General features: G+C 41.5%; 1 protein-coding gene across 4 annotated transcripts in view; it reads left to right on the top strand.

The window, feature by feature from the left end:
• The window catches only part of NHS (NHS actin remodeling regulator), a 358,867-nt gene that overhangs the window by 239,842 nt on the left and 106,174 nt on the right, over nucleotides 1–12,851 (top strand). Inside the window, exon 1 of one of the 4 annotated variants that reach the window (XM_036271755.1) lies at nucleotides 11,065–11,372. The exons of 2 other annotated variants lie outside the window; for them this stretch is intronic. In XM_036271755.1, coding sequence (XP_036127648.1) covers nucleotides 11,339–11,372 — 34 coding nt within the window. In that variant the 5' untranslated portion in view covers nucleotides 11,065–11,338. Of the gene's footprint in view, nucleotides 1–11,064; nucleotides 11,373–12,851 lie in introns of those variants that run through there. One more of the 4 variants, XM_036271756.1, reaches the window with a different exon arrangement.

Raw genomic sequence — 12,851 nt, 5'->3', positions numbered from 1 at the left:
GTGTAGCATAATAAGGAGCAGTGGAGACTGAGATGCTGTGTGCATTTTAAGTAAATAAAGACATTTAAAGGAAATTAAAAACAAGTCATCATGCTGTCCAAGCTAAACAACCCATCCCAAATTGCCTACCCCAAATTAAATCTTCTACTATTATTTATCTCTCACGAGGACTGATATAAAGGCAGAAACCATAAGCAAGGTCTGAAAATTCTATTTTGTACTCTCCTGTGCCTAGCAGAGCATGACATAAAAACAATAATTAATATTTTATTTTTTTTACCTTGAGTGCTATCTAACAAACATATAGAAAAGTGCTCAAATCATACAGATAAACGAATTATTAAGAAATGAGCAAGTACCCACCAGGTTGGTAGAGGACTAGAATGTTATCAGCTCCCAGAATTGCACATAAGTTCTTCTTCTTCCACAAAGGCAATCATTATCTTGATTTCTAATATAATATAATAGAATAGATTTGCCTGATTTTTAATTTTGTAAAGACAGACTCATGCAACTTGTACTCTTTGAGCTCTGGCTTCTTTTACTTGACATTATATCTATGAGATTCACTCACATTGTTTGTCGTATGTAGCAGTGACTTGTTCGTTCTTATTGCTGTATAGTATTCCACAGCATGAAAGCACCAGAACTTAATCTATCTATCCAGCCTACTGTTAATTGCCATTTGATTGTTTCTCATTTTGGACTTTCACTGACAGTTCTGCGACATGAAAGCAAGCCCTCAGGCAGAACAACAGAGAGACCTGAGTGTGTGAGGTGGGAAACTGTCCACCACAGCTACAGACAACTCAGAGGCAGGCAGAGGAGCTATGGGATGGGCATCAACAGCATTTGCTACCAAGTCCTTCTAGAACAGCAGTTCCCCAAGTTTGGGATCACAGGACCCCTTTATACTCTTAAAGATTATTGAGGACCCCAAAGAGCTTTTGTTTATATGAATTATGTCAATATTTATCATACTAGGGATTAAAACTGAGCAGTAAAAAAGATTTACTTGGTAATTTATTTAAAAATTAGCAATAAGTACATACTTTACATTATATACATGTATTATATGTTTATTAATAAAATATTTAGAAGAAAAATAACTATATTTTCCAAGACCTCAAATGTTAGTGAAAAGAGGCATCCTTTAATTTTTTTGTGTATGTACAAATTTCTTGAATAGCAGTCTGGTTTGATAGAAGACTGTTGGATTCTCATATCTGCTTCTGAGTTACAGCTGGTATGATATCACATGTCATTCAGAAGAGAATGAGAGTGAAAAAGGCAAAGAATGTCTTAGTATCATTATAATAAATTTTGACTTTGCAAATTCCCTGAAAGACCCTTAGGGACCCCCAGGGATCCCCTGGCCAAAACTGGAGAAGCACTCCTGTAGATATACCTCAACTAGTTTTAGCATGGAAACCTCCAAAGAACAAGCATCCCCAAGTTAACCCATTCAATGGGGAGTTTTGCTAACTTACTTCAAACAATCATGAATTAATTCACTTCATAGCTGATTAAAAACTCATATTTTCTTTTCAATACTTTATAATACTCACTTATAAAAACATCAGTTCGAAATGTTTTGATTTTGTTCATTCTAACCCAGCGATGTCCGTTATAAATATAATGTGAGCCCTTATGTAATTTAAAATATTAAGTAGCCACTTAAAAAACTAAAAAAGAATCAGGAAAAATTAATTTTAATAATGTATTTTATTTAACCTAATATTTATCCTTTCAGCATATAAAATCAACAAAAATAAAACCATATGAAAATCAAGTCATATAAAATATTAATGACATTTTTTTCATTTTTTCATATTAAGTCTTTAAAATCCAGTGTGTATTTTTATTTTATAGTATGTCTCAATTCAGTTGCTAAATTTTCATCAGAAATACTTGATCTGTTTTTAGATTTTATAAAATACCATAAGATTTGAAAAAAGTGGCTTCACATATTCAACTTCTAATAACCGAATGGAGTATCAGTACTAAAATCAATTAAAATGAAATGAAATAAAAATTTAGTTCCCCATTTATACTAGCCACATTTCAAGTGCTTGATAGCCACATACAATTAGTGGTTACCATATTGGACAGAGCAGATCTAAACGTTACCCTCTGCTTTCCTTATCTATTGGTTCTTCAATTCTTAGATGCCTGTTTAGGAAAAGTTAATCATTCTCTGATTTTTCTAGAACACTGGTGCCATAGTGGGTTTCTTCATATGCTGGTTAGGGTGTTTGACAGAGAGCTTGGAGTGGGAGAATCATTCCACAGCCACAGTTAGCAATGTCAGGTTCCCTTGCAGCTTGGCTTCCAGGATGTTCTCATTTGATGTTTTCATGTACATAGAATAATCCCACATCGTTACTGAAACAGCTGTGAAATATACTTCTGCCTCCAGCCAACCCTGAAATGGACCTCTTTCTAATTGGACATGGCAGGAACTTAAATGGGGTGACTCCATGAAGGATTTAGACCAGGCTGCTTTGCTTAATGGGACCAACCACTGGAAAGTTTGCTAAATTCTTAGTGATAAACTCTACATCAATGTCAGAAAGAGAAGGTGTTTTCTTACCTTTTGTATTCCTGTCTCCCTTCATTGGTATGCTTTCCAAAAGATAAAGGGAAACAGTAGAATGAAATCCCAAGCCAAAAGCACTCAGGGTAAAGATGCTGCACCGAAGTTAGCATCTTATAACTAAAAGGCAGTGAAAACAATTTAAGAAGTTTCAAAGGAGAGAGCCAAGGAAAGCCTGTACAGCATTAAAGACTTTGTTCTGTTTGTAAAATGTATCATCTCCAAACCATTTCAAATGAAAGAAAATGAAACATACCCCACTTTACACATTGGGGAGGGGGTCTCTTAACTTATATTTTTCAAATGAAAAAGACTAGAATCCCAAGTCTAACCTCTATTGCAAGTTTTGTGGCTGGTCAAGTGTTTGGTTCTTGGCATTGAGTGGGAAAATGAGAAAATGACTTTTATCTCCTTCAAATGTTCTCCCTTCTCTAAGTTGACTGTTAAGCTTTTAGCCAGTCTTATCATTCCATCATATCCATTCTCCTAATGTTTGACTCATTCAAGAAGCCTGCATCTGAGTGCATGATGTCATTTCAAATAAATCTAAAAGAAACTAGAAGGCTTCTGGAATTTCCTTATCTGAGGTAGCCAAACTAAATAAACTTAATTCACATCCATCAGGAGCTCAATGAAAGCTAGCACCATTTTTGTGGAAATGATTTCATGCTGAATGACATGTAAAGACAGGTTTTCCTGGGGTTCGCATTGGACTGAATACCCTACGTTTTCTGTCTTCAGGTCCACAGTGCAGAGTGTCAGAGGAGCCATGACCACACAGTGCTGGCTGGGCACAAAATGCCTTTGAATTAATACACTCAACATTTAGAATCAGGAATTACATAACTAAGATAGCAATTATGCTATCATATTGAATACATTCTGATTTGGGGAAGCCAAACCTTTTCTTCAGCACTCACATTAAAGGAACCAGGGTCATCAAAAGATTTTTAAAAGTTAAATCAAAGTGTTGCAACTATTAGGGACCTTTGAGATTATATAATGCTATCTCTCTGTTCCTGAATGGTCTTTTTCTTAAGACCATTCAATGTTCTTTTTCTTTTCTGGGTAAAATATAGTTTTGCTTTTACTAGGATCCTCAAGAAATCACAAATTAAGTGTTAGCTAGTTCTTGAACTATAGAAATGCCAATGGTTTCTTTTCCTCTTCCATGCCCAAATTCTCTTCCACCTGCTGACTGATACCTCTAGTTCCACCATTCCAAGTTTATCCTTTCAGCAGTAGGCCTTTAATTGCCATTAAAATGGAAATGCGTGCCCTGGCCAGTGTTGCTCAATGGTTCAAGTGTTGACCCATGCACTGAAGGGTCATGGGTTTGATTTCCAGTCAAGGTCATGTACCTGGGTTGCAGGTTGGATCCCAGCCCCGGCCAGGGCACGTGTGGGAGGCAACTGATCGATGTGTCTCTCTCACATCGATATTTCTCTCTCTTTCTTTCTCTCTTTCCCTCCCTTCCCCACACTTCCCCTTCCTCCCTTCCACTCTCTCTAAAAATCAATGGGAAAATTATCCTTATATTAACAAAAAATAATAATAATATGGAAATACCCTAGGAAAGGCTAACAACCTTTATCAGGTGTTTTCACTTTGGTAATAGAAAGAGTCAAAGGAAAGTTTTTGTATCAGTAAGGCAAGAGGATTGGAGAAAAACAGTGCCAACCTGGAGGGCAAAAAGCCCCCAGTTGGGAACTTGGGGGCACTACTTGAGGCTCAACAAACTCTGACTTCTTTCAAAACATCTGCATTTGTAGGAATTTATCTTTGGACTCCCTGTGGTGATCCAGGTACTTGGTAATAGTTCTTGTCAAGACTGAAGCACCTGCCAAGTGGAAGGTTCTGGTACTGAAGGGCAGCTCAGGCCCAGGGTAAGGGTTCCCAGCCTTGCCAGAAGGGTATGTGCCTTTCTGATCTCAGTTTGTGGAAATAGCAGTGGGGAGTCAGGCAAGGTGGAGAGGTTAGGATCTTGTTTTGAATGTTATTGTGAATGGAAACCACTTACCCAGAATCAAGGAAGAGCATTGCATAGGAAGGGCATATGGAGTCACCCATCCATGCACTTGTGTGCACATACCTATAGACACAGACAGTCTCTCTCTCTCCTCTCTCTCTCTCCTCTCTCTCTCTCTCTCTCTCTCTCACACACACACACACACACACCTACATATGTAAATGAATGTTTCTCCTGAAACACTCAGCAAAGCAAATGACAGGCATTTCCTATGGGTTGCTAAGATTTCAATCCTGGACTTGCCTTATTGTTGATTTGGGATTGGAATGTGAATGATGAGAGATGGTAAGTCTGTGCTTCCTGAGGCATAATAATAAATTCCCTCATCTATATTTTTGGAGTAACCTTGCATAGTGGTTAGGAGCCCAGGCAGAACCATTTACCACCTTTAATGCCTTAGGCAAGTTATTTACTTTGCACCTCAGTTTCTTGATCTGTAAAATGGATGTATTAATAGTATCTACTTCATAGAATTTTGAGAAATTACTGAAATAGTTCATCCAGAGCATTTAAAGCAATGCCTGACACATAATAGGTGCTCAATAACTATCTGCTGAATTAATATAATGTTAATTTTATCATTATTATATTATACCATGAGGAACTTCCATTACATGATAGCTTCAGATTTAGTGGGAAGAGTATCACAACTTACTTCTGCTCTTATAGTAGGGCAAGATTGCCAGGCAGACTCATCTGCCGATATTTCTCAGTATATGAAGGAGAAGGAAAAACAACAACCAAATGTCTCCAAACAAACAAAAAACAATGACATTGGGGGTCAGACAGAGAAAGGGATTGACATTTTACAATTAAATAAAGGCATTTCCACAGAGCAACTGTTGGAGAGACAGTTGAAACAGGCCTGGGTCTTTTATTTTTCTTGCTCCAGACTTTGACTGATTGGAAGTGTTGAGCTTCCTCTTAGATTTGAGTAAACCACAAAAGGAAAGCCTATTTTTCTCCTTTTCCAGCACTCCTCACTCCTTGCTCCCTTGTCTGTGTCCTCCCCTGGGTCTCTACTCCAATATAAGAAACCAAAATGGTGGCACTTCCTTCATGAGAGCAGAGACTGAGCAGTGCGGGCTCTATGGGGGGATAGAGTGGTACATAAACTGTGTTTGTCTTATCTCCTGATGAAAAGCAACTGACAGATGGGGAACTGGGGTGTACTTTATCATTGATGCTCCACATTTCTTTACCACGTGGTAAAGTCTGCTTCAGCAGACCCTGGCATTAAGCCTGGTGGGGGCTGGAACAGCTGTGGGGCAAGTCAACCCCAAGCTGGGGTCTGCTGGGCCTTTAATTTTCCATACATGTGCACATATGTACAGGAATCCAGCATATGGACAGCAAGTAAGCTTGGGTAGCAATCCACTGACAAGTAGCAGTAGCTCTGAATAAATCACAGTGGCCTGGGTTGCACATTTCACTCTGGGGATAAGGACTTAGACTAACAAGGAGAAAAGGCGTTCACTCAACTTTTTTCCTGAAATGCCAGAGAAATAAAACAGGTCAGTGGTGAATACAAAATTAGCTTTTGGCCAGTCTCCAAAGTGATTTGACCTATTTAGGAGTCACTGAGAATGAGCCAAAGGAAGTTCAGTGGCCTGCATCTTGATTTGTCAAGGGAGAAAAAGAGGGTACGGACAGCCAGGCGGCCAGATTCCCTGAGTCACTTGTTATGAAGCATATGAGTGAATATGGCTGAAACCCATGAGAAGGGTTCTGGGACTCTGACTTTAGGCCAACCCCTGGCACAATTTAGCTTTCAAATGATAACCCAGCAGATGCATTATTAGTCTGGTACACTAGCTCAGTAGCCCTGGTCACTGAAAGGACCGTGTAAGATTCTGAGAGCCTTCCTACAGGTTAAACTCCTCTCCAAGACCCTTCTGTAAAAGGTAAACTCAGGCCGAGTCAGCAAAGGGGGTATAGACACTAAGAATGTGTGGAGAGCAAAGCTAAAAACTACTGAGGCCGGCTCCACTACAGCCTAGCAGGTTGGAATTGGTAGTGGATGCTATTGGTGTCCTGCCTATATCTCCTTTACCAGCTTGTGTACCCCTCTTCCAGCTGCTGTGAGTGTTGGCTGTCCCTTCCCCAGAGAATGCTGTCTTCTAAATGCCAGCCCTCTTATCTCCAGGTGAGATCAGCTCTGTGGTACAATTTGTACTCCAGAGCGCCCTACGGGATCAGGATGAACCAAATCTGCAGCTGAGGGTACATGCTTATTTAGTTCCTTACTCTGCTGCACCCTGGTTTCCTTGTGCCCCTTCTACTGAGAGCACCCCCTACAAACATCACTTGAACAAGAATCCCCATTTTAGATTTTGCTTCTAAGAAATGCTACCTAAGAGAGAATTTGGGGAGAAGGGCATTTGAGAACCGTCCCAAAAATGACTAAATATCAGAATTACCTGGACAGCTTTAAAAACACAATTTTCAGGCCCTATATCCAGCAATTCTGATTCAGCGGGTCTAGAGTGGGACCTGAGATACTGTAGTTTTCCTAAGTGGATCCTTGGTAATTTTTTTTAATCCTCACCTGAGGATATTTTTGGATTGATTTGAGAGAGAAAGGGAGAGAGAGAGAGAAACATCAATGTGAAAGAGAAACATCAATCAGTTGCCTCCCACCCATGCCCCAACTGGGGATCAAAACTGCAACCTAAGTATGTGCCCTGATGGAGAATCAAATCTGCAACTTTTTGGTATATAGGATAACACTCCAACCAACCAAGACACCCAGCCAAGGCAGATCCTTGGTAATTTTAATGCAGCCAGTCCTTTGGCCACTGGGAACCATTCACTCTAGCTCATTGTCTTTATTTCCTTCCTTAGATTTTTTTTTTTAATCCTCACTCAAGGACACTTTTCCATTTTTTGTTCAGGTAGAGGGGGAGGGAGGGAGAGAGAGAGAAACATCGACGTGAAAGGGACACATCGAGTGGCCACCACCTGCACGACCAACCAGGGCCAGGGACAAACTGCAACCAAGGTACACGCCCCTAGTGGGAACCGAACCCGGGTCTCTCTGGACTGCAGGCCCACGCTCTAACCGCTGAGCCGAACCGGCCAGGGCCTTCCTTAGATTTTTTAAAGAAAGTATTCATTGATCAAATTCAGGAACAAACCACACAATCTGTCAAAGACACCAAGAAGCAGAGATTTAAGTAAAAGGATCCACAGTTCCTGGAAAATTTGTTGAAGTCTAGCATACTGTGCTGACTCTCAGAACTTTTTAAGCAGGTTGTATCTTTGCATTTGTGTGTGTGTCTTCTGAAATGCAAAAGTCTGTCTGGTTGGGAAAAGAGATTCTTTTGAGGCACTGAGTTGCTATGGAGCTTCCCAAAAAGGGATATTTCATCAAACTTATAATTTAATTAATAGTTCCAAGTCTCCATGCTCAGAAGTGTTAACCTACTAACCCCCACCGATGTTCCATAAAACCCTTCCCTGTACCCTATTTATTAAGCACTTACTATGTGCCAAACACTATTTTAGGTACTTGGGCTTTATCGGTGATAAAAACAAAACTCCTGCTAGCTTAAAAAATGTTTTTAGGTTCATTGATTTGAGAGAGAGAAAGAGAGAGAGAGAAACATTAATTTGTTGTTCGACTTATTTATGCATTCATTGGTTGCTTTTAGTATGTCTTGTATGTACCCTGACCAGAGATCAAACCTACAACCTTGGCGTATCAGGAAGACACTCTAACCAACTAAGCTACCCGGCCAGGGCCAACTCCTGCTAGCTTAATAGCTGTGTGATCTTAGTCAAGTTTCTCAAATTGTCTTGGCCTCAGTTTTATAATCTATAAAATGAGAATAACAAAACTTACTACACAGGGTTATTGTAAAGATTACACAAGATTCTATGTAGAAAACACAGTCACTGGCACATCTTTAAAATGTGAAAACTAGTACCTGTCACTATTATTATTGTTGCTATGAACATGTCTATCTTCCCCAATAGGCTGTAAAATTCTAATGGGCAAGTATACTACCCAAGGCCTTCTAGTATCACCCAAATATCTTATCAGAGTAGGGGCTTAGTAAATGTTGGTTGAGTGGATAAAAAGCATCTCACTGTAGAGAGGACTTCCTGCTTTCTCATGCTGTAGGTTTAGGAAACAGTGACAAATAGAATAGGCCCGTGGGAACTTCTGGTGTGTGTGTGTGTGTGTGTGTGTGTGTGTGTGTGTTTGCCTAATTTAAGCTGTGAGTTGTGGTGGGTGGTGTGCTAAAGAAAAACAAAACTGAATAAAAATCTACCCCTCATACTCTCCCAGAGGCTGCAGGAAAAAAAAAATTTCTTTAGGGTTTCTTTCTTTTTTTCTTTTTGCCTTCTCTGATAGATTTAGTGTGCCAGTAGGCTCTGTTGATTTCTTTTTGTTTTGTTTATTTCTGTCTTTAAAAAATTTCCTTTTCTATTCTTCTCCATTGCTTGCCTTAGTTTCTCTCACCTGAAAATAGTACTGCTGGCCTAATATCCACAAAAGAAACTCTGGAAGTCAAGAGACATTGTGCATCCAGGGTCCCAGAGCTGTTGCTTTCTCGTCCCACAGACAGCACCCTACAAAGAGCTAACCAGCGGTTGCATCAAAACCCCACGTCAAGTTTGTAGACCACCAAACTCCCTCCATTTTGTCTTCTCATCCCAGCCTTCCCCCAGGCCCTTCTGCAAAGGTGAAAGGCAAGTTCACAGGATGCAGGGACTTCTTTCTTCCCTGACATCTGGTTTGATTCTAGGCAGCTAAATAGTGGCTTTGCCATGAACAACAAAAGCTAATTCACTGTGGTTTTTAAACACCAAGTGCAAATATTTTTCCTTTTCAGCTTGGGGTCACTGGAAGGGAAAAAAATAGGACTGAGAAGGAGATTAACCTTTTAAAAACTATTACAACTTCCCATAGAAAATAAAACAATGGCATCATTTCCTTTCATTCATGAGAGTCTTTTTATGAGTGATTGTTGTTTGAGGCAAGACTAGGGATCTGAAGAAGATTTTTAAATACTGATTTTGCTTGGCTTTCTACTCAAAAGCCCACCATGATTGCTTTTAAGAGGCCACACAAATCCCAGTAAAGCCCAGGGCCACCCTCTTTGCTTTCTCTCTCCTCTGTCTTCATCCCTGGCTAGCTTTCCCGCTAACTTCTCTCCTGCCCTTTGATTTCTTACATTATGCAGGGCCCTGACTCTCTGCTAATGCAAGGGAAATGTTAGGCAGGAGCACTGCAATTTACAGTATTTTAGGCAATGGCCGTACCATCCACTGATGCCACTAACAAATGCTTGGAAGGCTGAAGATTCTGTCTGGGTCACTTCCCCGAGGTTCTAGCCAGACTTTTTTTATTATTATTATTTGGGCTGTCTTAATACATCCCAGAACCTCAGCACCATTCAGTTCCTCTTCAGAAATGAAGTCAGCTATTCTGGCTCTTGCTCCATATGATTAAGGAGCAGAAGCATCCAATGCAGGGAACTGATGCCATCAGCAGAGACCTGGTGATTATCAGAAGAAAGCAAGTCCATCTAACTCACTATTAGTTATTTCAATGTTCTTTCTGGATGACAAAACAAAAGCTCTTCTCCAACTTTCCATTACTTTCTCTTCTTTCCTTCTCTCTACCTATCCAGCTTTTGCACATGGATTCAGTTGCTGGGTTCAGGTGGGAGGTGAAGCATATGCCATGATGACATAAAGGCTATTAGAGCAAAGCTGTAGAAGTCCCAAAATTATCCCTTTCTTGCCAAGAGGACAATCTGAGTAGGCTCCAGGGTGGTTGATGTTTGTGAAAGGGCTTAAGGATTTTTGCCATGTACTATTACTGTTGTTATTGGCATTGCCAGAGTCTAACATGTAGATACAGGTGGTAATGTGTGTTGGGGGGAGGTAAGGATCAGAAATTGATCTTCAGCCTGCAAAGAAAAACTCCAATTGTATCCTCCCACCCCATTCTTTCACTGTGTGTGCAAACCATTTGCAGACCTGTTGAACAGTTCACCCTTACACTGACCTAAAATTTCACAGCCAAGTGAATCAGCCCCAGCCTGGTGAGAATAATCGGTGGCAATGTGGGGCAGCCATGGGTGATGGAATGGGATGTATTCCTTCTCATTACTGGACAGTTGGCATAGGGGCTGGACTGCTGTGGCTCCCTGGGTTTTAGTATTTGTCCAGCTTCCTGCTCTTGACATTGTGCTAATGGTTTCCATAGTCACATGGCACTTGGCAGTGCTTCTCAAGCTGGTGGAACCTGAGAGTGTGCATTTTTAACAAGCTCCCAGGTGATGACTGACCCCTGGCCTAGTACACGTGGAGCAGCAAGGCTCTAAGAAAGTATCACTGCATTCTAAACTCCTCCAGGGCTGGAAGAGGAAAGTACTAAGCCCCTCCTCTGGAGACAGGGTGTGTCCCAGGCTGCCCTGGAGTCCTGATTTGCCATTCAAGTGAACCCCAGAGGGATTAGCCTCTGGCCCAGCACTTGGGTGAGACCATCTGCCCCTCCAGGGGGGAGTTCCGGAGGCAGCACAGATGTTGTGTGAAAATCTGCCACCATCCTCGTGGAAGTTTGCCCTCTCTGGCCCTCCCGCCCCCCTGCTCTGCTTGCTGACTTAAGCAGATCAGCTTTCAGCTCTCTAGGACTCCAAGAGGGCTTTGGATAAAAGAAAAGGCCTGTCCTTAAGAAGCAGAGCTGGAATCCAAGCATGCCTCTCGCCTGCTGCATGCCCAAGAATGCAGGTATTTGGGGTTTGCAGCATTTCCTGGCAAGGCAGGGGGAGGGGAGTTGGGGGAGATCATGCCTAATAGAGAGGGGCTTGAGCTTCAGTTGCTTCCTATTCTGGGGGTACTGAGAAGTATGTTTTTTGAAGAAAGTGAGCCCTTGCACAGGAAGAGACGTGAACAAGGGGGGCTATGCCTAACCCTCAGGGTTGACCTTGACATTTGGGGTCAGTAGCTACTAAGCTTTGAGGACTTTGAGTTCTTTATACTGGCTGGCCATGTTTGCAACTTTGCTCCTTCTGAAGTGTTGGACTACTTAATACAGAGAAGACAAGACTTTCTCCCTCCTCCTTTTTCACTCAGACATTTGGATGTCTTCCAAGAGGGCCCAGAGGGTAGTCCAAGTTAGGGTTCCAGGGTAGGATTCCCCGAGGCTGCTGAGAAGAGGCCTCTGTAGACTTAGGCCTGCATCCTGCCCCGGACTGCACTGTGCTCAGCCTGCTTGTCTCTTTCTTCTTCTCCCATCCCCTCCCCACCCCTACCCCCTCCTGTTTTCTTGGAATTTCTTAGTATCCTACCCTCACCCTGAGAGTACACAGACAGATTACTTTTTCTCTCTATGGCTCAAAACGGCCCTGAACTAGGAGTCCCCAGACTCAAGTTTCCCAATATCTAGTTTCTGTTTTACCATAAATGGTCTCAAACCATTTGGGGGTCTGTCTTGACTTCTTTAGTCCCCTAAACCCTCCTTCATGATATTCCTTTATAATAGAAGATTGGCCACACAATTGAACACTGTTTGAAAAGTGTTGAACTATTTGCAATATTCATCCTGCACTGGGGTTATGCCTTCCAGTTTAACTCAGACTCCTAAATGTGCCTTTCTTATATTTCTTCTGTGGACTCCACCCCCCACCCCCAGGCATAAGGAGCATGCAGGAGTGGGGAGCGTGAGTGTTGAAGTCTCTGCTTTCCTTGCTGGAGCTAAACCACCTTATTGTACGTTTACCTCCACTGTCTCTGTGGAGATGCATGGCATGGCCATGCTCCAAGAGCTACGTGTTGGCTTAACCACTCCCAATACAGTTGTGTGCAACCCTGCTGCATGAAAGTGTTGTTCTGTGCTGCCATCTCAGATGGGGAAAGTTTGTGCCTGCTTTGTTACCTAAGATCCTTTAGGAGGGAAGGGAAAAATGCTTGTGTACCAGGCATCCTCTGGTGGGTACTGCGAACTTCTGTCAATTTCTTCAGGGCATTGCAGTTTCTGAATTTGGTGTTGAAGTTTTTCAAATCCAAATCCCTAATATCATATATATATATATGATGAATAAGCATTTTGTGATGTGCAGGCCACATGTCAGACTAATTAACTCAGAATCTCTAGGGATAGACCGAGGCATCAGTGCATTTTTTTTTAAAGCTTCCCAGGTGAATTACAATGTGTAGCCAGGGTTGAAAATCACTGACTTAGGTAAGAAGTAAGAATTCCACTCCCAC

The sequence above is a fragment of the Molossus molossus genome, unplaced genomic scaffold, assembly GCF_014108415.1.
Source record: "Molossus molossus isolate mMolMol1 unplaced genomic scaffold, mMolMol1.p scaffold_m16_p_2, whole genome shotgun sequence".
Classification (NCBI taxonomy): Eukaryota; Metazoa; Chordata; class Mammalia; order Chiroptera; family Molossidae; genus Molossus; species Molossus molossus.
Note: the sequence above shows the minus strand (reverse complement) of the source record. Positions and strands in the feature narration are given on the sequence as shown.